At 39.8% G+C, this 26,459-nt stretch overlaps 1 protein-coding gene across 1 annotated transcript in view; it reads left to right on the plus strand.

The window, feature by feature from the left end:
• The first annotated feature begins 7,794 nt into the window (after nucleotides 1–7,794).
• The window catches only part of LOC128540875 (urotensin-2 receptor), a 33,032-nt gene continuing 14,367 nt past the window's right edge, over nucleotides 7,795–26,459 (plus strand). The window contains exons 1-2 of the mRNA XM_053510861.1: nucleotides 7,795–8,260; nucleotides 8,605–9,707. Coding sequence (XP_053366836.1) covers nucleotides 8,618–9,706 — 1,089 coding nt within the window. The 5' untranslated portion in view covers nucleotides 7,795–8,260; nucleotides 8,605–8,617 and the 3' untranslated portion in view covers nucleotide 9,707. The remainder of the gene's footprint in view (nucleotides 8,261–8,604; nucleotides 9,708–26,459) is intronic.

Below are 26,459 nucleotides of genomic sequence, written 5' to 3' on the forward strand. Positions count from 1 at the left end.
AAATTATGAGCAATACCATCATTACTGATATTCCTGCATCATGTTCTTTAATAAGCTTTGTTTCACCTCTGGTGTTGCAGTGGCTTTGTGCTTAGTAGTCTCCTCACTCATTTAGGGTTTGGGAGTGGTTGGTGTTTCCAAATTGCTTCTAGTCTGTGTGTGCCTGTATGTACTTGAACTGCTAAATTGGAACCTCATCTACTGTGTACTCATTCTGATGCCCTGAGCTTCCTGAGGTTGTCTATATGCTCCCCATGACATTATGCAGTTTATGAACTATAGATAATATACAGTAGTAATATTAGCTATAGCTATATAGATAATAGTAATAGAGGTTTTACCTTGATACTTCGATACTTCTCCTTTGCCTCTTGCAGCTGCTATCACTAACATTGGTATTGTTGTTTCCGGAAGCCTTATTGCACCTTACTATACAGTGATATTGTACAGAGAGATAATGCTACAACACACAAAAAACCCTGAGATACAGTAAATACACACTGTGGAAAGATGTTGTGTTTTGTCTGGTTGTCTGGGCAGGATTTCTGAAATCAGTTCCAAACTTAATGGACCACATATGTAATGTGGTGAGACATTATGCAGAAAAAATATTTAAAGTAGCGTTATTACCTGACAGATACTTGATAAATGTTGATATTCTCTTGTTTTGAGATTGTACAGTACTTTATTCATTCAATGTTATGCCAACCTTAATTTTTGAATGCAATGTTGATGCAGTCTTTTGTGGATGACATCACGACCCAGTTGAAACTATATGACATAATACAACATTAGGGGTCTGCTGTTGCCAAGAAAAGAAAAAATCCCACCTCAAAAACCATGAATTTATAGGAGAACAAATAATGAGAATCTGCAAAATAACCTTTATGCAGAGTTTATGAAGAGTTGGAGTTTGATCAAAGGAATAAGGGCATTTATTTGCCAGTTTGCAGAAGAATCATTCATTTCTTAAGACTATTTATGGAGCTGTGTATATTATTTCAAAATTCCGCCTAATTAAACAGTGTATGGCACCAACTGTTACTTATATTGTGTATACTAGAGTAACCTACAATTTAGACTTAGATATTTATATCTTTGATTAAGAGCGGCGTAGATTGACATCAGCATGTGTTCAGCTTAATCTAAAAATGCAACAGCTGACAAAAGCTCAACAATTAATCTATTATGGATTACAGTGAGTAATTCTTTAAAGGATACCACAAATCCCACACTGCATTTGTGTTTTTAATGATTATGTTTGGCATTTGTGTGTGTGTGTGTTTGTGTGTGTGTGTGCGTGCGTGCGTGCGTGCGTGTGAAATCTTGCATATACTACAGCTTCCCATCTTAGCCTTTTATTATAGTCTTTAACTGAACATTAAAAAATAGGCTCTTGGCATACAAAAAGTGCAAAGATTTCATAGCTTGTCTATACTGAATAAAATTAAACACACACACACACACACGCACGCATGCATGCACACAAAGACAATTTGTCAGACCAAACCACACCAGGGATAATTAATAACTGACAGAGAAAGCAATTTCAACATTTTCACCAGACCTATTCCCAAATAGCACTTTGCTGAAGAAATCATGTCATATTGATTTGATTTTTTTTTTTTTGACATAGCAGTGCTGCTTAAGTAGGAAATAGTAATGACAATCAGATTATTTGAACTTTTCTAAATAATTTCAGTGTGAGCAGCAGTCACAGTAAATTTAAAGGAAATTCTTTGTTTAAGACTTGGCTGCTTTAAACAATAAGAAAAATATGTGATAACTCTGGGAATTTTGTTTTGGGTTTTGGCTTTCTTGTCTAGCACCTGCTTCTTACACTTGGGAAAATTCCAACCAATGTATGCTGGAAAGACTGTTTGATTTTTTTATGCAAATCATATTTTTTCAAGGGGCCAATCAATGTTCAATCCTCAGTCCAGATTGATCACTGTTTGTTCTGCTCAGAGTCACTAATCCTTCGTTTAGGATCCTTTGCTTCAGGCTAAATAAATCCCTGTTTCAGACTCCTTATCCATTATATGTGCTGCACTCAAAAAGATCCGTTTAGACTTTTGTCTAGGGAGCTCTGTAGCACCATGTCACTGTTAGTTCAAATATTCACAGAGCACTGTCTGCCATTTTACAAAGTTCCTGTTGTTTTGGTCTAATCTTGAAGATCTTACAAAGTTATGATTATTATATAAGTTACCAACTGAGTAATATTCTGTAGATGATCACAAACCATTTGCAGCTTTAATTAATTGCAAGAAGAACAACAAACATGAAGTCATTTGGGAGGAGAAACATTGCCTCTACTGCATAAAGATTTTATCAGTCCATAATTGGGGAATATATTTAAGCAGTGGCAGCTGATCGGTACTAATATTAATTAGAGGAAAGCAACAGTAAAATATGTTACTATTCTGACAATAAATGCGATCTATTATGTCACAAGATCTGATCAGTTGCATTATCCTTCATCCATAGCTCTTTGTTTTTGTGTATTTTGTAGTTGGACATTGTGTACTTAATCAATCAAGTCTGTGACAGTTTCTATTTTCACCCAGGGATGGTGGGCTAGCCAACCTTTTTTTTTTTTTAATGCAACAATTTAGACCCAATATAGAGCCATTTGTGGCCAAAATAGAATCCATTACTATGAAAAGCCTCTGCTGACCGAAAAGAAATCTCACATTTTCCAAAAATATCTTAAATATCCCCAAGACGCAAACCAATAAGTCAAAGGCTAAACCTTTTGGAAAGTGTGTGTTATTACATTTGAAATGAAAAACACAGTGTTTTATAAAAAAAAAAAAAACATCATACCAACAGTCGAACATGGTGGTGGCAGTGTGATTGTCTGGCGCTGATTTGCAACTTCAGGACCTGAATGACTTGCTGGACATTTGATGGAACCATGAATTCTGTACTCTAACAGAACTTCCAAGGAGAAAGCCCAGCCATCAGTTCATGACCTCAAGCTGTAAATGTAAAAGACTCTTTGAAAGTTATCATAAATATTTGATTGCATTTGTTGCCACCAAGGATGGCACAACCAGTTATTAGGTTTTGGGGCAATTATATTTTTTATAGGAATAGGCAAGTTTGTACAGCTTTTATTACCTTATTAAATGAAATCATTTAAAACTGTTTTGTATTTAAATTATATTTATATTTATTTACGTGATTAAGTGACAGTTGTGTAATTACAAATCACACAATAGGGAAATAGGGGACTAGACCACACCTTGTATAGGTACACCCTAGATGGGGTGCTGGTACATTACAGGGCACAAGCATGCATGCACACAGTTATTTCACATGCTCCAGGCAATTTGGAGACCAATTAGCCTTATCTGCATGTCTTTGCATGGTGGGATGAAACTGGAGCACCCAGAGGAGTCTGCCATTTTGCCAGTCTGCCATTTTGACTGTATTATATTGGGTGACTGTGTACGACTGTGTCAGGCTTGGGCATGCTTCAAGGCCATGGTGTTAGCAGTACTAGAGGTAATTTGGTGCAGGACACATGGTGACATTCCCTCCTTTAAAAAAAGAAAAAAGTTGCTTTGTGCTCTGTTCAACATCTTCTCACACTCCACTCACATGCACTAATGTTATCCACTGTGTGAGGACAGGTTGCTACAACTGATTTGACCAGAGAACCTGGGAAGCTACTGGTGTGATGTCATGCTAATGCCTCTGGGAAGGTTCTGGCTAAGATAAATGTCATTCAAAGTACTAAGCTAAAATTGTTAACATGGGCTTTTCTGAAGTAGATATATATATAATATAAAAATGTATCTTCTTCCTATCTTCGATTCAGTAGAAATAGGGCTACAACATTTTTCTTATTTTGGGAGAACCTAAAAAACCTTACCCACCTCTACCTGTGCTTTAATTTCTTATTGATCAGTTTTATAAAGCTAAACATCAACTGTTCTGTGTTCAAACTTTACAGAAAGCCCATACTTTCACCTACAGCAATAAGATCTCACTTCATGCACAAGTGTATTTTAGTATACAGAAACAATGCTACAACTCAAGTGAAAAGTTGTAATTATCCATACAGTATAACAGTTTTCTTTCTTTCTGCAAAGAAATAAAATAAAGAAAGAAGAAAGAAAACAGAATACTTTTTAAATTTGCAGAATTTTGGAGCTGTTTTGTAGGAATTTATACAGTACATTTCTGGGCCAAATCTTTTGCTTGTCTGTATCCACCTGTTTACAATAATTTAATATAATAATATGCAAAAAAAAAAGTGCAAAGTATTTTAAATGAATAAAAATTAACTTACAGCATATTTTGCTTTGTTTAATTTATCAAGAAGTGGGAGAAGTACAAGGTGAGAAGTATGTTATTTTAAACACTAGCCTTTGGCTGGAAAATAAACACTTCCACACTTGTATTTCAATTTGATTTTCATCTGATTACAATCGCATATCAGTCACTAAAACCTAAGCTTTCTGGGAAGTCACCTGGGACGGGTCTAAAGACGGGAGAACTTATGGGAGACTGACTACAATAAGGAAATCATTAAAACTATGACACACAGATATGTTTCATTTTATCATGCCAAAATAAACTTCAGTTAAACAACTATTCTTATAAAATTATTTAAACTAGACCATGCGGTTCTTTAAAATAAACATTAGACGTACTGTAGATATGACACTTACAATTTATTTATATGAGCTTTAATGTGTAGCTCATCAGGAATTATAAATCATGCAATCGGCAAAACAGACCAGCAGTCTAAAAAAGACTTGGAAATCAACTATTACCAGCATTCAGGCTTAAGAGATGGGAGACAATAATAAAATGACTACTGTGTAACACAAACTTGAAGATATCAGATATCAGGCCAAGTGTGCATGGCTTGCATGTGGCTTCTAAATAAATTTCACTGGATATTGTGACAATGTCATTTCATGTAAAGATTTATTCATTATGTTGCACAAGACTAAACTGTAATGTCCTTTTTTTTTACCTTTTGATAGATAAAATGTTATTCTACGTGCAACATCCTGCCTTTTTGAGTAGCAAATATGCAAGTGCTTTGGAGGCACTCTCTTGACATTGGCCAATTAGAATCCAAAAGTGCTTTAAAATATTTTCTTTTCTTCCTTGTCTGGTATAACAATGTATTTAATGATTCTGTTAAAATATGAGGTGTGATACTGTAGATGTCAGCATAATAAGATGAGCGTGTGTCAGCTTGTGTTTATCAGTACTTGCACAGAGATCATGCTTTGTGTCCTGTTCTTTCTCTAAACCTGTTCAATGTAGCAAATAATCAGCTGTCTCATATCCCAGGCTGTAATGAGTTTTTTCCTGACATTTAAAGTCATGACCCCTTGCTAAACTAATGCAACCCTGCAAAACTAATATTTATTATTATTCTGTTCAGACTTTCTCAGCTTGGTGAAATCCTCCTGTGAATGCTCACTGTGTGCCAAGTCAAACACTCAGTTGCACTCTGGGTCACTTCACATGAGTGTTTGCAACTGGGTGTTGACTGTTGGACTAGTATCTGCGAGTTGGCCTGGGGCCTGGCACATGGAGTGCTGGGACGCTTTGACCAGCATTGGGAAAGGTTGCTGTTAAGGTTGTTGCTGTACATTTGTTTAACCCTCTTCATAATAACCCTAAAATAGACACCCTGTACAATACGAGAAAGTGCACTTGGAGTAGCATCCCTCTGGGATCTACAGTATAGTGTCATGCTGAGTGAGTCATTTTGTTAATGGATTTTTTTTCTTCTTTTTTTTAGAAAGGGGATTTTTTTTGATGCATTGTTTATTAAACACGGTGGTGGCACGGTGGTGTAGTGGTTAGCACTTGCACCTCCAGCGTCCAGGTTGGATTCCTGGCCAGGCTTGATCTGTATGTATGAAGTTTGCATGTTCTCCCCGTGCTTGATGGGTTTACTACGGGTACTTCGGTTTCATCCCATAGTCCAACGACCTACACAATATGCTAACTGCTGTTCACAAATTGCCTGAAGTGAATGAGTGTGTTTGTTCCCTGCGATGGATTGGGACCCCAGGGTGTACTCTACCTTGTGCCCTAAGCCTCCTGAGATACTGTAGAATCCCGGGCGCTGTGAACCTGTATACAGGATAAAGTGTTATAGACGATGAGTGAGTAACTGAGTGTACAAACCTAGAGTAACAAATGCCATCCTCTAGTCTCTCAGAACTCTTAAAATGGAAAAATAGGACATGATTTTTTGTTGTTTGTTTGTTTTTCATTTTTGGTTTGTGTGTTGCTGATTTTGGTTTTCCTATGTTTTGATTCTAACTGATTCACAGAGTTGTGGGTGGGCCTGTATATACTTTAATGCTATATTAAATAAAGGACAGAGTGATGATTTACTGTACTTGCACCTCTCTTGCCAAATGCTAGAGGGCAGCATGGGGTTGTATCATGCATTCCACGTTCTCTATTAACACCAAATCAGGATATGTAAAAGCCATAGTTGTTTTATCATTATAAAAATGTTTAGCATGGCATGTTTTTTTTTTTGAGAAGTGACTCAATAGCAGTCATTATGAACAGGTATATAGACCACTTGTAGGGCCATTTTGGAAAATTTTAACACTGAAGTGCCAGTCCTAAACAGCAGAGCAGCAGATGAAAGCTGGAACATGATACCATGGCTCAAAGCAATTAGCATAAATACTGCACGAAGGGAGGAATGTTGTGGAATGTTGTGCCATAACCAAACTCATCAGTGTTGAGGACCTGGAGAGGGCTGTATAGGCATATAGGTGAATAGAACTCTCCTTGGCACTCCATGCACATCAAAAGATTGTGTTCAGGAAGCACATCCCCGTTGTCACTCAATGTCATGGATTTCATTCAGTTTGACTGGAGTGTAGATGCTATCAGATGATTCTCTACAAGAATAAATGTTGGATGGTTGTGAAGGTCCTACTTGGAAGTGATATTTGAAAGGAACATTTTGTCCAAATAAGGTGGTTTGGCACATAAGGTATATGGTATATTTAAAAAAAAATCTTTCTGAAAATATATCAGGTTGTAGTTGGCTTGTTGGCTTGAATTATAGTAATAACATATATGTGTGTCACTCTTCCCCTGTGAGAAATAGAGAGTAAAAGAAAAAGGAATGTAAATTATCTTTAATAAGGCTGTCAGAATTCATTTGGTCTCACAGTAGCATCGACATCATCACATTATTGGCAAAAGTGCATGAATGAGTGCCAGCTTATGATCACCACATTTGGGTGCAATATACTTTACATGTGCCAACATTGCTCTCTATGTCTTTAATGCTTTTAAAATGTTGATAAATCTGCTTATCAGAAACTAACATAACATCTACATTTCTCTTGTAATGATATTATTCAGTCTTCAAATTTGTATGTGTATCTGTATGTTAGGCTGTGATGAACTGGTGCTCTGTCTAATGAGTCTGTCAACCTTTTTGGAATATCCTCTGTCTCCCCTACAACCATATCAGAGAAAAAAAATCAATGTTATGGATGATTAATTTCATATAATAAAAGAATGCATGCATTTGCATTTTGAATGTTTTGGGGTGACCTATCTGTCAATCTGTCGGTCAGTTATAGCAAGCATTAAGAAACAGATTCATTTCCAAAATACCAGCCCACAGTCCTTGCCCTCTCTTTCCCTAATCCTGTCACTTTTTTTCTCTCCCTCTGCTCCTCCAACCTTTGATTCCCTAGCCCCTCCCACTCCGCATTAGTGTGTGAATGGCTCTCTCTCTCTCTCTCTCTCTCTCTCGCCTTTTCTCTCTACTCCACACAGACATGCATTCTGTCAGCAGAAAATCCAGCTGTACCTCAAAGTGTTCGCTTCCCTTGGAATACTCAAGACTAACTTGGCTTTTTTTGTCAGCCTCATAATTTGTCAGCCTCTGTGAGATCTGCCATCAAGACAATTGAGAAAGTATGTGAAGTGATAAAGAAGAGCAGAAGTTCTTCCACAGGGATGAAGCACCTGCCTATGACTCATCTGAACATAGGCATTCAGATTATGCATTATACCATGATGACAGCAACGCTGTAGTCTAGTTTCTGTGTGTATAGTGGACGTAAACTTGAATCAGATATTCTGGAGATATGTTAAAGAGAGTGTCAGCATGTTCTCTGAGTAAATTCATTGGACGTATCATGAGTTAAACAAGTGTGTGCTACAGTATGCTCCTTATAAATTCTAAACCACTCTCTGCTGTGAGGCAAACAGTCTTTGGGATTTAAACAAGGTAAGTTCATCATCCTATTAAAATTAAATCTCAATCTTTTTTTCTGTCACAACTCTTAGCGCTGTGCTGCCTGATAAATTCCTTTCTAATGGAATCGCAGAGAGTGTGGCACATGCATTCTGTAAATTAATTCATTGGATTTACAGCATTATTATTATTATTATTATTATTATTATTATTATTACTGGTAATAACTGGTTAGAATCTATCCGAATTTAAAAACCTGTTGATTTCTGTCCTGGGTAACAGATTAAACATTTTCTGCTCATTTTTTTTTTTTTTTTTTTACATTCCAAGTTTTCAACTTTTACCCATTTCTTCACTGTCTGTGTCTTTTTACCTAGTTGTTATGTAGACATGACAACTGCGTCAGTGGAGTCCCTGGTGGTGATGGTCGATAAAATACCAAATGTAACTGAGACTCCAGTGGCATCATCTACTGAAGATGTGGCTGCAAACTTCACTATTGGCACAATCCTGTCCCTCATGTGTCTTGTTGGTGTGTCAGGAAACATCTACACCCTGGTGGTCATGTGCCACTCAATGCGCTCTGCTGCCTCCATGTACGTATACATTGTCAACTTGGCCATGGCTGATCTCCTCTACTTGCTCACTATTCCTTTTGTGGTGTGCACACACTTTTTAAAGGGTTGGTACTTTGGTGATGTGGGATGCCGGACTCTCATCAGTATGGACTTCCTCACCATGCATGCAAGCATTTTCACACTGACTGTCATGAGTACCGAGCGCTATTTTGCTGTTCTCAAGCCACTGGACACAGTCAAACGATCTAAGAGCTACCGTAAGGCCATTGCTATTCTGGTGTGGACAGCTTCATTGATTCTAACCCTTCCCATGATCATTGATGTGGAGCTAAAGACAGAAAATTCAAAATCCATGTGTCAGACCACATTAAGTCCTCTTTCTTACAAGATTTATATCACCTCCCTTTTCTGCACCAGCATTGTGGCTCCGGGTGTCATAATTGGCTACCTTTACATTTGCCTGGCCCGTACTTACTGGATCTCACAGACAGAGAATTTTAAGCAGACTCAGAAGTTGCCAAACCACAAAGTGCTATATCTTATTTTTACAATTGTGCTTCTCTTTTGGGCCTGTTTCCTTCCCTTCTGGATCTGGCAGCTACTAGGCCAGTTCAAACCAGAAATGGTTCTTTCAACCAAGGCCAGGCGCAACATCAACTATCTTACCACCTGCCTGACCTACAGCAACAGCTGCATTAACCCTTTTCTCTACACCCTCCTGACCAAAAATTACAAAGAGTATCTTCGTAAAAGGCAAAGAACCTGGACTTCTGGGAACAACTTCAACAGGAGGAACCGCTTTCAGCGTTCTCCTCGCCGTTCCCTGTCATCCAGCAGCCAGCAGTGTACAGAGACTTTTGTGCTTACACACATATCACGGACCAACAACAGCAGTCTGTGAGGTACGTCCTTTTTTTGTTCTCTCACAACATATTTTCACTAAAGAACTTTCCATCGGGTGTTTTTTTTTTTTTAGGTCTAAGCAGCTGAGAGCTAACAACCTTCACAAGAAAACTTATCTCAAACTATTATTTTAATATAATCGATCATTTATAGTAATCTGTAAATATGGGGAAAAGGGCTATTTGGTTGTGCATTTGTGTAAACAAATACATTATGAAATTTGTTTAATATATTTTTCATTTATCTACTTTTTTACTTTAACTATGTAACAGAATTTATGTATTAATCTGGTCTTTACAAACTTTATTGAATCATATCCCATCCTGACAAAATGCCACCTTGTCTATATAAGAACAAAAAAGGTTTAATAACCAAAACTCCAGATTTTTTAAACATGTTATGGTCATAAACATATTATGACTATAAAAGAAGTGCGTTCATAAAAAATAATAATAATTAAGTTCCCTTTCTTTGTAAAACATACATTTTATTATTTAAAAATTTTTTTTTAGCATTTTAAAAGATTATTAACAACAATAAGTATTTGTTATACATTTAGCCTGTGTAGATAAATCAAACAATTGCTGGATGGAAGGCATTTCTCTTCCACTGTCAATAAGAGTGACACTATCTAATCATGGCTGTCTTTTAGCACATGAGAACATGGAAAAAGGCGGTTATCACTTCCATTCAAATGTGTTCGGCGTTTATATAAAATGATCACACTCAAACAAGTCAATGTGATTGAAGTTTAGCCTACAAAGAACTAAACTGTGAATTGAATTAAATATATAAATATATATTTAATATATCTTCTATTTATTAAATATATCTATATAGAAAAAGAACTGATACAGTACAATTGTGCAGAGCTGCATCCATTATTGAGTGACAGTAAGATAACCAAAGGACCATTGTCTCTGCTAATCTAAATCTAATTGGCCTTAAAAAACAGGGATTCCTACATGCTTTTTTAAAAAAAAAATCCTATAAAATAAAATGACAAAAAATAAAGCAATTTTGAAGCATGCAATTTATACATTTTCGATTTAGGATTAAGCCTACTTGTAATCAAGGACAACATGAATATATACTATAACAGGAATTTGTTCTTTGTTTTTTCTTCCACATGTGTATGCATTTTTGTTTAGTAATTAATATGTCCTTATTCTGACTGATGTGATTAAGTGCAATAAGGAGGAAAAACGTGGTGACTTGAGCAGTTAAGTGTCTGTGTTACTGACTGGAAGATTGGGGGCTCAAGTCCTGGCGTAACTCAAAGTGCTAACTCTATCTATTCCTGTGGTGTGATTAGATCAGTAATACATTACTACTTATTAATCAAGAGTATCCAGCCACTTAAAAATGTTAATCTAATCATAAAGTCCTCATTCATAACTCTATACATATTCTGACATTTCATTTAAATACTAATTACCTCTTTTGAAGAACCATTTAAATGTTTTTTTCTTTCATTTGCTAATCCTTCTAGATGTTGTGCAACCATGTGGCAGAGTCCTCCCTGTCCCTGTTAGCATTCTACTGAATTCTACTCGCTCTCGTTGGCCAAAGATGACAACTGCAACAAACGCTATATAATTTAAGATCTTTTGTGTGGTTTTTAAGATGTGATAGGGCTGTACAGTAAGTGTTGATGAAACCTGACAACCCTGGTTAATGTGACATAAAATAACCTGCTCTATTAAACACAGGTGAACTAAGGTACATCTAAATATATAGTTGCTTATAGCATTGACCAAGTGGGATAATGTTTAAAATATTATTAATATTAATGTCATCCTGTCTCACCAAAATCTATGGTTACGAGCTGTTGCTGCTCTTAACTGATGAAAAAAAATCAAGATTAACATATAATGTTTAATGTTTACAAACTTTCAAGCGGAAAAATTACTATATCTCAATTTGCATAGATATTAGCCCTTATCTTTGGGAAAACACCTTTATTTCCTTGTTACGGTATTTTCCTGCAAATTGTTTCGAGTCAGAAAAAGGGTTGAAAAAACAGCATTCTTCTCTAAAATATATATATATATATATATATATATATATATATATATATATATATATATATATACTTTTAAACCTGCAACAGTTCCTGTTAATTATGGTACTTCTAGATATTTTGCAATAATAACATTTTAAGCTGAGTGTTAGGACAGCCTGTTTGTTGGTTTAAGTCCAACATCCTTCCTCTCCTTGGTTAATTCCCAGGATTAGACATCTGTTAAAGCATTACACTGTGTTGCTTGATGGCCCTAAATGAGCCAAGTTACGCTTTAGTTCTCTAATAGCAATTTACTCACCAGGAGTGTTAAATTACAAGCACACTTCTCCAGGTTTGGATAGAATAAGTAAACAAAATGTAAAGAACAGGAATTTTGAAATATTTTCTGCTTACTCATTAGTTGTGAAAGCTAAGCTCCTTGAAACCTTCTATAAAATCCTTATTGATCACAGATTACTTTTATTAGATAATAGTCCCACATTTCTCAGAGGATTTGTCATTGATCACACAGTTTGATGTCTTTTATACACTGCCATGGATTTTTTTTTTTTAAAGATCTAGATCAATAAGACATATAGCCTCCCTGATCTTTCCCAGCTGGCCTCTAGCCCAATTTGTGAAACCCTTGTCAGTGCAATCAAAGGATGACTTACTGTGGTGATTTTTTCTTTTCTTTCTTTCTTTCTTTCTTTCTTTCTTTCTTTCTTTCTTTATTTTGCAATCCTAAAGTATAATCAAACCATGTGGTGCATATTGCCATTACATTTCCAGATGCACGGGCATGATATAACAGCCTTTGTAATTAATGCTTAGGTTGTTTTAGATCTCTAATTTAGAAATATAATGAAAATCTGAGACAGATTTATCCAAAATATTATGCAATGTTAATGAAATCGCATAATTATTGTGTAACTGGTAAAATAGGTTGTGTTGTAAAATGGAAATTGAGAGCGGGGATTAGCGTGAATATTGTGAATCAGGTGTCAGACAACCCCGGAAGAAGGATGTGGAAACATGAGATTCAAAAGCTAACACTGCAAATATGCTTACTTGTTCATTACTAAGTGCCAAAGGCATTATCCATGATTCATACAAAGCATTGCATACTGTATATCTGTATGAAGAATGGTGATATTTAAAGCTACAGTAATTAATATATTGTACAGGAAACAGCAAACTATTTTGGTGCTTTAAACGTTCTACATACAGTAAAGTACTGTGTGTTATCTGCTGGCTGGTTAATGCTTTGTGGAAATAAAGCACAGGTAACTTGTTAACTGGAGAAGACCAATAAGTAACCTAGGTTGTCCTTCTTTGTTAGGTCTCTGTTCTTACTTGTGTAACCATTTTCCATTCAACTTGATCAGATGTGTCCAGTCCTCTTGCCCCTCAGGACCTCAGAGGGTGTGCTATGGTGTCTAGCACCAGAACATTAGCAGTGGTTTCTTTGAGTGCTGTGGGTTGTGGGGTGGCGCCTCAGTGGTTTAGAAATTGTTTGGAAAGGGGTGCATTGGGGAATTTGAAGGTCCAATTTGGATCAACAATCTTGAACTCTTTTCCTGCTGAGCCCAATGCAGGGCAGGCTGTGATGCACTGAGTGTTCTGATACCTTTCTGTCATGGTGAGCATTGACTTTCTTTCAATACTTTAATATCAATACAGGCTGGGGTGAGCCTTAGGCGCGCATGTTCCTGTCACCAGTTTGCTGCTCTATGATTAATAATCATTCATCCATCCATCCATCTATCCATCCATCTTCAACAGTTTATCTAAAGTCGGGTCGCGGTGGTAGCAGTTCCAGGAGGGAACCCCAAACTTTCCTTTCCCCAGCCACCTCAGCTAACTCTGACTGGGAAATCTTGAGGCGTTCCCAGGCCAGTGTGGAGATATAATCTCTTTATGTAGTCCTTGGGGAAAACCCATTTTGGTCGCTTGTATTCACTATCTTGTCCTTTCGGTCATGACCCAACACTCAGGACCATAGGTGAGGGTTGAAACAAAGATCGACCGGTAGATTGAGAGCTTTTCCTTTTGACTTAACTCTCTTTTCATCACAACAGTGCGGTAAAGCGACTGCAATAACTCCCTCGCTGCTCCAATTCTCCGGCCAACCTCACATTCCAATAGTCCATCACTCGTAAACAAAACCCTGAGATACTTAAACTTCTTCACTTGGGTTATCAAATTCAAATCAAATTCATATTTTATTTGTAACATACACAGTCATACACAGTACAATATGCAGTGGAATGCTTATACGACTGCCAGTGACCTTAAAAATAAAAGCTTATACATGAGAAATAAATAAATGAAATGAAATACGATAAAAAATTAATTTAACTAGTAAAATATACTTTACAAATAAGGACATAATACCAATATAGCAAAATATAGAAATAAAACAGAAAAAATAGAAATTTGTAAAAAATTAAAAATTTAGAAATGACTGGGGGTGTGCAAATATGCATAAAATGTGTCTTATTAAACTGTCTAATTAAAGTGTCTTGTGCAATGGCCCAGAAATGAAAATATAAATATGTAGTGCAAGTGTGCATAAATGTGTCTATAGTGGCCATGAATGCCCAGTCAATATTGGATGTTAAAAAAATGGTATTAGTCCTGTGTTGTGTTAGGATTGAGAGACCTTATCGTCTGCAGGAAGAAGCTTCTCCTCAGTCTCTCCATGTTGGCCTTTAGGGACCGCAACAGAGAGAACAGTCCATTGTTGGGATGGCTAAGGTCCTACACAATCTTCCTGGCCTTGGTCCAGCACCACTTGCTGTAGATTGAGTGCAGGTCAGGGAGCTTGGTGCGGATGATGTGCTCAGCTGATCGCACCACCCTCTGTAGAGCTCGTCTGTCCTGCATGGTGCTGTTTCCAAACCAGGTCGTGATGTTTCCCATCAGGATGCTCTCTATGGTGCAGGAGTACAAATTCCTAAGCAACTTAGAGGGCAGTCTGAAGTCTCTCAAGCATTTGGTCTCTCAAGCATGTGGTAGACATGCTGTTGGGCCTTTTTCACGATGGTGTTAATGTGACAAGACCATGACAGTTCCTGCCTGATGTGAACATCGAGGTATCAGAAGCTGTCCACTCTCTTCACTGGGCTCCTGTTGATAACTGTCCTCTCCTGCTTTGTACTAAAGTCCACTATCAGCTCCTTTGTCTTGCTGACGTTCAGGAGGAGATTGTTCCTCTGCCACCAGTTCTCCAGATTTCTGGAAAATCTCCTTTAGGTAGGCTGTCTCATCATTGTTCATGATCAGGTCCACCACGACAGTGTCATCAAACTTGATGACAGCGGTGGATTTGGTAGTGGCCACGCAGTCGTAGGTGTACAAAGAGTACAGCAGGTGGCTTAAAACACAACCCTAGGGGGCTCCGGTGCTGAAAGTGAGAGAGGCTGAGACATGTCCACCGATCCTTACTGCCTGTGGTCTGCCAGTTAGAAGGCTGGAGATCCACTGACACATAGATGAGTTGAGTCCCAGGTGCTCCAGCTTGGTGGTGAGTGTGGAGGGAATTATGGTTTTAAATGCTGATCTGTAGTCGATGAAGAGCATTTTAACATAATTCACTTTCCTAGTGTCCAGGTGAGTAAGTAATGTATGTAGGAGATGAGAGATGGCCTTGATCTGAGAGATGATCATTTGTAGAGCGGTTCGGGAGGTATGCAAACTGTAATGGGTCCAGTGTATCAGGAAGTAAAGAAATTATGAAGTCTCTGACCAGCCATTTAAAGCACTTCATTACTACTTAGGTGAGGGCTACAGGGCGATAATTGTTGAGGGAAGCAGGATGAGGTTTCTTCAGAACAGGAACAATGATAGACTCTTTAAAGGATGTGGGGATCACCGACTGAGATAAAGAGAGGTTAAATATCTCTGTAAACACAGGTGCTAGCTGGTCTGCGCAGGCTCTGAGACTACGACCTGAGATGCCGTCTGGTCTTGCTGCTTTCCTTGTGTTTACTCTCTTGAAGACTCTCCTCACGTCATGCTTAGAGATGATCGACGCGCTTCCAGTGCTGGCAGTGTCTTCCTGTCTGTAGCCGTTAGCGTGGCTAGCATTAGCATTGCTAGCATCTTTAGCTGCAGCCTCACACGAGCATAGAATGTGTTTAGCTTGTCTGCCAGAGTAATGTCCGCATTTGTTATACCAGATGTAGGTGCTTTATAGTCCGTTATTGTTCATAATCCCTGTCACAGGCACCTAGAGTCACTCTATTGGAGCTGTGACTCTAGTTTCCCTCCATAGTGCTGCTTCACCTTTTTCACCGCCTTCCGCACGTTATATGACGCAGCCTTGTACAGGTCCATGTCCCCCGACGCAAGTTCCGCGTTATAGGCAGCAGTGCGATATCTCAGAGTGTCGCGAATGGTTTTATCCACCACGGCTTCTGGTTGGGAAATGTCTGATAGTCTTTTTTCCATGGTATCATCTGCTAGTTTCCTGATGAATCCCACAACCGCTTCCATAAACACGCTGATGTCATCGGAGCTGTTTCGGAACATGTCTCAGTCTGCGTCATCAAGTGCGTCCTGTAACGCGGCCACCGATTGGTCCATCCAGCGCGCGACCTCCCTCTGAACTGGAACTTCCTGTTTGAGCCTTTGTTTGTATTTTGAGGAAGATGGCGGCATGGTCGGATTTTCCAAACGGAGGGCGGGTTTGTGCCTTGTAGCCGTCCTCATGTAGCCTGTGCGTTTGAGGGTGGCGCTGTTAAAGTCCCCCGCCAGAATAAGCGCAGTGACCTGGTCCTGTTTTTGGTGCTGTGTAAGTGCCTCACGCAGCTCGCATAAGGCAGTGTCCGTGTCTGCTTAAGGCAGGATATAAATGGCGCTGACTATGACTGTTGTGAACTCCCGAGGAAGGTAAAAAGGACAACACATGATGGACAGTAGTTCCATAGTAGGTTAAGTGTGCAGGAGCATGTAAGAGGAACAATGCTTGTGTTGTCGCACCAGCTGCTGTTCACTATTAAACATGCTGTTCACGCCGCCTCTCTTTGACTTCGTCAATTCCTGCTGATTACCATGGCCACAGATTTTGAGGTGCTAATGATGACATTAAGATATCATCTGCAAAAAGCAGCGATGCAATCCTTAGCCCACCAAACTGGAAACCCTCTCCTCCAAGCCTGCGCCTTGATATCCTGTCTATTAAAATCATCAATAGGAATGGTGACAGGGCACAGCCCTGATGGAGGCCAACACCCACTGGAAACAAGTCTGACATACTGCCGAGAATCCGAACACAGCTCTCACTTTGGGCCCTGGGAAGTGACCCTCTCACCCTATCTTCCCATAGAAAATCGCAAGGGATCCGATCATATACCTTCTCCAAATTTACAAAACACATGTAGAATGGATGGGCATATTCCCAAGACCCCTTCAGGATGACAAGGGTGACAAGATGGTCCTCTGTTTTACGACCAGGACAGAATACACATTGTTCCTCTTCAATCTGTGGTTCGACAATCGACTGAACCCTCTTTTCCAGCACCTTAGAGTATACTTTCCCAGGAAGGATAAGTAGTGTAATGCCCCTATAGTTGAACCACCACCCCAGTCTGCTACTCCTTAGGCACTGTCACGGACTTCCATGCAATGTTGAAGAGGCGTATCAACTAAGACAGTCCCCTAACACCCAGAGCCTTCAGAATTTCCGAACAAATCTCATAAATTCCTGGGGCTTTGCCACTGTGGAGTTGTTTGACTACCTCAGTGACCTCAATCAGGGAGATCAACGCCAACCCCCACGTCATCCTCCAGCTCTGTCTCTGCAACAGAGGGTTAATTAGTCAGTTTAGAAGTTCCTCAAAGTGCTCTCTCTACCGCCCGATTCGAGGTTAGCAGTGTCCTCTGCTACCACTGCAGCTGCTGTCCTTTGAGCCCGCCGGTACCTTGCAACTGCTTCTAGAGTCCTCCGGGATATGATATCCCTGAAGGACTCCTTTTTTAGTCTGACAGCTTCCCTAACCACAGGTGTCCACCACGCTGTTCAAGGGTTACTACCTCTTGAGGCACCAGAAGCTTAAGACCACAGCTCACAGCTTCAGCTTTAGCAATTAAAGCTTTAAGCATTAAATACTCTGATTCAATGTCCCCAGCTCCTACAGAGATGCTGGAAAAACTCAGCTGGAGGTGGGAGTTGAAGGCCTCTTGGACAAGGGCCTCCCCTAGACATTTCTAATTCACCCGCACTACATGTTTGGGCTAACCAGGTCTGTCCAGTAGCCTTCCTTGCCACCTGACCCAACCCACCACTAGATGGTGATCAGTTAACAACTTGGCCCCTCTCTTTACCCGAGTATCCAAGACATATGTGTTAAACGACATCTTTTTAGCCACTGATACAGGGATTCTGTGGTCCTTGTTCTTTTAGATTTATCAGCTGCCTTCGACACTATCAATCACTCAATACTACATAATACACTAGAGTCTTGGGTGGGTTTCTCTGGCATAGTCTTAAAGTGGTTTCGGTCATTTTTATCCAACAGAAAATACAGTATGTGGTTAAGATAGGAGATTTTATCTCATCAACTTCTTTTCCCTGTGGTCTTCCACAAGGCTCTGTGCTGGGTCCCACTCTATTTTCATTGTACATGCTACCTCTGGGCTCCATTTTTAGGAAACATGGGGTATCTTTCCACTTTTAAGCTGACGACACACAAATCTACTTAACTTTTAAAGAAAAATTATGGCTTGGCCATGACTATAATTTTTCAGTTATCTCATAATTTTTTTATCCCTTAATGAAAAGAAAACTGAGGTGTTAGTCTTTGGCCCTTCGGAACACATGAAGGCCCCTGATCTTGATCTTGATCAGCCTTTCGATCCTCTCAGGTTCGGAATTTAGGTTTCCTATTAGATGATACACTAAAACGTGATAAACAAATATCTACTGTGATTGGATCTATCTTTTATCAGCTCCGTACACTTGCAAAAATTAAACCTTTTCTCACTGATAAGACTCTAGAGATGGCCATTCATGCTTTCTTTACAACCCGCCTTGACTATTGCAACTCTCTTTATTATGATATTTCTAAATCTCAAATCGCCCATCCTCAACTGATTTAGAACGCCACTGCTAAATTTCTCTTGAAAAAGAAAAAAGGGGATCATGTGACTCCGCTTTTGAAAGCCCTTCATTGGTTCAGTCCTGCTCTCTCAGTCCTCCAGGCTCTCTGGTCCTGTTCAATTCAGAATTCATTTTAAAATTTTACTATTTGTTTTCAAATCGTTACACCAGCAAGCACCCATCTACTTGTCTGAATTGCGAGGTACTGAATTGGTGAGGTACTGAATTGAGAAGTTTGAGATCCTGTGACCAGAACCTTCTCTTAATCCCACATTCCACACTTAAGTGTAGAGGTGATTGTGCTTTTGGGCCTCGTCTTTGGAATGACTTGCCAATTGATATTCGAATGGCTCCTAGTTTGACTATTTTTAAATCCCTTTTAAAAACTCATCTGTTTTCCCTGGCCTACTAGGCTCTGTGTATCGTGTACTTTTAGCCTTTTTATAATGTTTTGATGTAGATGTACAGCACTTTGGTCAGTCTCGCGGCTGTTATAAATGTGCTTAATAAATAACCTAAACCTAAACCTATATGGCCTCAGGTCAATTGATACAATCACGTAATCGATCAATGAACTTCGGCCTTAGGTGCTCCGGTACCAAGTACACTTATGAGCATCCCTATGTTCAAACATCATATTTGTTATGGACAATCCATGACTAGCTAAGAAATTCAATAACAAAACCGTTTAGGTTTAGACCAGAGAGGTCATTCCTCCTAATCCCTCCCCTCCAAGTATCTCTGTCATTGCCCACATGTTAAAGTCCTCCAGCAAGACTGTGGAATTTCCTACTGGAGCCCTGGAAGAATACTCTAAATGGCTGTTTGGAGCATAAGCACAGACCACAGTGAGTGCCAGGTTGTGGGCACCATGCTGCCAGATGTTCCACCTCCTTTCTGAGTAAGGAAGGACTTATTACTGGTAGATAGATAGATGTTTGTGTTCCTGATGTTCTAACATAGAATGGAGCACAATAGCTACTCCATCCTATGTCAATATATTAGCGCTATATGCAAATTGATAGTCCAGTGTGGGTGGTATGGCATCTTTAATGCCCTTAAACATTTTAGAGTTGATATTGATGAGGATGTACACAATTTTCTTTATCTAATTTAAATTATTTCAATAAGTGATTCCAGCTTAACTGTTTACATGGACGCTTATCTGATAAGGTGTTTACACATTTAAATCACATAACCCGAATATACTGTAACTTTTGTTGACATACTGTACTGTATACAAAGCGGTTCTGCGACTGATTATATGCTTTTCTACATGAAACTGGGAGCCAATAAGTGCCTCTGCATGCACAGGTGACCAGAATGATACTGTACACTAAATAATTGTTGGGGACCAAAACAAAGCATTATTTCACAAATGCGAGTGCTGTTGTGCTGGATATCAGCACAGCTTTGTTGTGGTCATAGGCTTGAGGGTTGCCACGGCATGCGCCCGTGATTGGCGTGCTCTCGTTATGCTAATCGTTATGGCTCCTCGCTCACTCAGTAGGCTCCCTTTGTAGGCGGCCACCCCTTCTGCAGGTGCATTAATAATAACATTAATTAACATTAATGGACCTTAGGCTTTCTCCGCATTATAAAAGCGAAGTGCAGAGTTTAGTCCGGGGACCAGAAGCACAGTAAAGAGTCACGCGGTGGATTTATTAAAGAGTGGCATGTGAGTGGGGCAATGTTATGCGCCCCAGAAACTTTAGAAAGAAGACAAGAATGCCGCCTCTTGATTTCTGCACAAGGACAGCGTGATGCTCCCGTGGCGCATTCACTCCCGCGAAAAGCCTGGCTTCGCATCCTCGCCACCGAAAAGGAAAAGGCCACAGACAGAAATGCGTTAAGGCCCCTGATCACAGCCGAGACAGCCACCCAGCCGACGGACGTCCAGGAGAGACTCCCACCTGTAGTCGTCGAATTAGCGGAAAGGCTATAAGAAACGCTACCTCTGCATGATCCAGTCTGCCACTCTGCTTACCGCTACCTGTGTGCCCACATGCCAGCTGGGCACTGCCAACGAACATGAACTTTTCCTCCCCCTTTATCCTTACTCCCTCCTTTTTAACCCTTGCCTTCCCCATTTTTTCTAAATAAATTTACTCTTATTTCCATAAGATCTTGTGTTTGTGGTGCCACCCATACACAAGAGTCGAACCCATTACAAAAGCACAGCCCAAGTGAGTCCTGAGAAACTTTGTGAACATGAACTATGTAGAATGTAAGTAAGAATCACAGGGGTAAGACACCATCAGGGGTTAAACAGGGATTCGAGATTTAGCCTTGTGTAAATGCTAGTAAGCTTTGTAGCTTTACCCATGCAAATAAAGATTGTTAAACATCCCAGTGTTGTTGTGCCCTTTATCTCCACTCATGGAATGCATTTCGTCCAATCAGATTACAGTACTTGATCGGTACTAGCTCTTATATTCGTCATTATATTTATGTCAGATAAGTAAATCTGCTTCCTGTCATATCTGAGGTAGATGCACATCTTAAGATAGATAGTGGTTCCCAAAAATAAGTAACTGTGATGTTACATATAATAACACATATCCAAATTCACACTCAGGTAAATTCTGTAAACTGGAACCAAATTTGGTGCAGACTGCAGCAAAAAAGCATTTTTTGTTTGTCTGACTGTTACTTTAATCAGCTCTATAATCATGATCCACATTTTAATAGAAACCTTTTTTTTTTTGCCATCATTAACTAGCAAGTCTCAGTTTTGTTTTGTTTTTTTACTGAAAGGCAAGTCCTTGAAGGTGCTTGAGCTTGAGGTCAGGAGACCAACAGTGTAATTAGAGCTATGTGGAGTGTGCAGGAAGTAGAAAGAAGGAAATCCTGAGCAGAAACGATACCACAGCACAAAGTGCAGCAGAGTGAGCTCGGAATGAGGCATGGGTCTCTAAGGTGAAACAGAAGTAATTGCCAGTTCCAGGTGATGTCCTCTAGACACCAAAATTACTGTTGTGTGTATGTATAAGCGAAATGGTGAGGAATCATTTTGTTGCAGGTGATATGGCAATCACAACAAATGGAGAGAGAGAGAATTTTTAGGAACAACTAATCTAAATAATGTCTAATGAGTCAGTAGTTGCATTCAGCCTTAATACGTAGTTAAATGGTGGGTAAAACGAGATGTGTCTGTTTGCTAATGACCGTCAGTTATAAAATTACAGTTTGGAACAAAATACTCTGTTAATACATTCTACTTCCTACTGTACATTATTAATCTAAGTTAGGCACATACGAATGTAAGGAGTGAAGCTACAATTTATTATTCATCCTTTTTTCCCCATGTTGATACCATTGTGTTAGTGACAAGTAAGGGTTATGGGGAAATAGGTACACATTTATCATCATTTTCTCTGGAAGTAAAACAGAATCTAGTGTAACATATTCTCATATTTAAAAAATGAAATTACACTGCTTCTACTGTGCTCTTTTACATTAAGAGACTATGATCTTCAGTGACATTAAAAATTCTAACTCATACAGTATACTGTCCAGAAATTAAGCCAATTTTTATGCATCGCATGTGATAATTGTGCAAATCTACAATATAATTCCAATGTTCCAGGTCATGTGAGAACATTTTGCTAATAACTGTTTCCTTCCTCTGGCACATAACCAGGGTACTGCAATAATTGCTTGTTCTAAATAAAAAGCATCAAGCTTGGCTAAACACCTGCAGACGTTTTGATGTAAAATCTCATGAATGCTCTTGTTTCGTGTTAATAGGTCTGAAAGCAGGGAAATTAAATGTTTTGTAATAGTTCATTACTTTTACTGTCATATGTGAAATGTGATTACCTTTTATTTAGGATCCATGTTTAGATTATTAATTTTTTTTTTAAGGTTTACCTTTCAAAACGTTTAGTGAGTGTTAAATTAAGCATGAAACTTTTAAAACATCTAAATTGGGGTAAAAAAAAATATATACTGTATATATATAATAAAAAATAAAATACATTTGAAAATAAGTTAAAATCTCTTTCCATTGATCTAAGGTAAGTTAACTGTTACAGACTAATTATTATTTAATAAAATAAAATTGAAAATTGAAATGTTGCCTTGTTTACTGAAAGTGATATTCGATAAACAGATTGGCTTACTAACTTATAAATGAAGTGCTCATTGAAGTAAACACATCAGAGTTCTCTGGAAATCAAAGTTAATGGCTAATTAGTGTAGATGTCTTAAAAAAAATCCTGCAGGCAACATAAGCCAATAGCAGAAGAGGAAAAAAAATATACATTTAATTTCATCTTCTTGACATCCAGAATGTGAATATACAAATTCTGATTTACAAATCTTCTTTGTCTTTCGGCTGTTCCCTTTCAAGGGTCGCCACAGCGAATCATCTGCTTCCATCTAACTCTATCCTCTGCATCCTCTTCTCTCACACCAGCTAACTTCATGTCCTCTCTCATTGCATCCATAAATCTCCTCTTTGGTCTTCCTCTAGACTTCCTGCCTGGCAGTTCAAACCTCAGCATCCTTTTACCATTATATATACACCATCTCTCCTCTGAACATGTCCAAATCACCTTAATCTGGCCCCGCTGACTTTATCTCCAAAACATCTAACATTGCTTGTCCCTCTGATGAACTCATCCTTGATCCAATCCATCCATGTCACTCCCAAGGAGAACCTCAACATCTTCAGCTCTGCTACCTCCAACTCTGCCTCCTGTCTTTTCTTCAGTGGCACTGTCTCGTGGCTTCGCTGGTCTCACCACTCTCCTGTAAACCTTTCCTTTCATTCTCGCTGATACTCTTTTATTGCACAACACACCTGAAACTTTTCTCCACTGTAAAGTTTTTCTAAAGTTACGTAGTAGGAGAGGCGAGTTGCTCGGTCTGTCCGCTGTGCTTCGGTAAGCTTCTCTGGCCAGGAGAGACTCAGTCAAACACACACACACACGTTGTCTGTCAGAAAGGTCTCTGTTTATTAACAGCAAAAGATGGGGTTTATATATGTTTGACCAAACGCCTGTGCCATAGACATATGTTACTACAAAGAACATGAACCATTGTAAATGTCCTGGTGAGATCCTGAAGAATCAAAGGAGAGGAAGATAGAGAGGTGTCCGTCCAGGGACAGATCACAAGATGTTGGCTCGAGTTAGGGGGAGAGGGGGAAGGAGACAGAGGGGGAGAGAGAGAGGGGGGAGAGAGACATGAAAAGAGAATGGGAAGGTGAGCGTGGGAGCGCTCACACCTTAAGGAGCAGATGCAAGAGGAGACAGGAAGGTAGCAGCAGGAAAGATTTAACACGTTAATATCAGATCTATGAGGAAGAGAGCAAGAGAGTAGAAATAACTCCTTTATATATAAAATAATTCTAACATCCACCCATTCCAACCTGCTTGTATCTGCCTCTTCACCTCCTTTCCACACTGTTCGTTGCTCTGGACCATTGACTCTAAGTACTTAAAGTCCTGCACCTTCTTTACCTCTGCTCCATGTATTTTCACCATTCCATTTGGGTTCCTCTCATTCACACACATGTATTTCGTCTTACTGCGGCTAACCTTTATTTCTCTGCTTTCCAGAGCATACCTCCACCTTCCAAATTTTCTTCCACCTGTTCCCTGCTCTCGCTACATCATAGTCCATGGAGACTCCTGTCTAACCTCATCTGTGATCCTGTCCATCACCAGAGCAAACAAAAAGGGGCTTAGAGCGGATCCTTGATGCAGACCCACCTCCACCTTGAACTTTTCTGTCACACCTACAGCACATCTCACCACTGTCTTACAGCTCTCATACATGTAGTGCACCACTCTAACATTGTTCTCTGCCACTCCAGACTTCCTCATACAACACCACAACTCCTCTCTCGGCACCCTGTCATACGCTTTCTCTAAATCTACAAAGACACAATGCAACTCCTTATTACCTTCTCTGTACTTCTCCACCAGCATCCTCAAAGCAAATACTGCATCTGTTGTTCCCTTTCAAAGGCTACACTCGATGCTGCGTGAAAACGCTATGGGAAACATCTTGTCATGTTGCCGGTTGTGAAGCATGTGTGTATCAAACACGCCAAATTTTGGCTTTTATTACCTAGGATTATAACCTCGGTCGGGTGACGTCATCTGATGAGACGCACCTGCGTGTTATAAATAAGAGGGAACCGGAAACATTCCTCAGATTCTTGTCCTCACTGACCTAGTTGTGATTTCGTGTCTGTGTTTAACCAGCAAAATAAGAAGTGTTTAACTCATCAATATGGCAGAGTTTTAAATGAGATCTCCCTCCGTGTGTGATAATCCATATCGGAGGGCTCGTGCACATCCCGCATTCCTTGAGAAGCTTCGGGCCGCACGCATTTTTGGGGCTTAAAACTGTATCCGGCAAAACTGTGAGAGACGGAATTAAAACTCCTATCTCTCACTTCCGCGTTGGATCGGAAAATCCCTCTGTCCGCTCTCAAGCGCGCCCTGCGCTTCTTGTGAATAGGCAAGGATAAACATCCTCTCTTGCTTCCGCGGAGATGGAAATAGCCTCCAAGCACTGGAGTGGCCGCAGGGCAGAGCCTCAACGACGCTCTCTCCCCGCTCTTAGCTATCTCCATATGAGTTAACCCTTTCATGGAGTAAGCTCTATTCATCCCCTGTTTTCTTGCCATCAACTTATTTATTTATTTAAATATAGTTGAGGTGGAAGCGCGGGGTTATATGATGACACCCAGATAGAAAAGACCAGGTTATCTCTCTCCTGGGACATCATCCTTCCTGAAAAGCTATTACTTCCTCTGTGTAGACTTTTATCTGTCCTAGAGGGAAAAGCTTTTCAGGCCGCAGGTCAGGTTGGTGCTCCATTGCACACCATGGTGTTCTTCCAGGCCTACCACGCTGACGACTGAGAGACTTGAGCACTGGCGGGCAACAAAGCAGACGGCTCGTGTTATCAGCCGTTTTATGGCTGCGATGGTTTTTCACTTGTGGCTGAATCTCAGGCGCATCAAGGATAAGGATCGTCCATTACTCCTAGATGTCCCTATCTCGCTTCCGGCCTGTTTGGCGATATTGTTAACTCGGTCGCCACTAGGTTCATGAGGCAAAGTTATATGAACATGCCTTCTGGGAATTCCTTCGCCGCCATGCTCAAGAGTCGGGACTGTCGGCCAGTCTCGACCGGGTTTGACTCTTGCGAGGTGTGAAACACAAGGAGAGTATTTTTGAACTGGCCACCCCCTCATAAAGATTGGGGTGCGACGCACCTTACAAACCGCCTCAAAAGAGGTCAGACTGGCATATTGTCTTCTTCACAAAGAAGCCCTGAGGCTCATGTGCCCAGGACCATGGGGGTGCCCCCCCGGCCCCATGGGGAGAGGCACGCAGAATTCCCTTTAAGAATGAAGTGTTCTTTCTGACCCCCCCAGGAGGTCGGTGTTTTTGCTCCGCCACCACTGGTGTTTCGGGCAACACCAGTCTCCAATAAAGTGTTAGTTCTTCGTTTTTTTCCTGCCATGTTTCAGGATGCCGAACATCTAACATCCCCCCAACCCCCGTTTAACCAAGCCGCCAGACTTTTGCCCTTTTCTGAGAAACTGGCAGCGTGGAAGCTACTGCCGAGTATATCTCCTTGGGTACTAAGCACTGTAAAGAGAAACTACAGGAT

This window comes from Clarias gariepinus, chromosome 14 (assembly GCF_024256425.1).
Source record: "Clarias gariepinus isolate MV-2021 ecotype Netherlands chromosome 14, CGAR_prim_01v2, whole genome shotgun sequence".
Lineage (NCBI taxonomy): Eukaryota > Metazoa > Chordata > Actinopteri > Siluriformes > Clariidae > Clarias > Clarias gariepinus.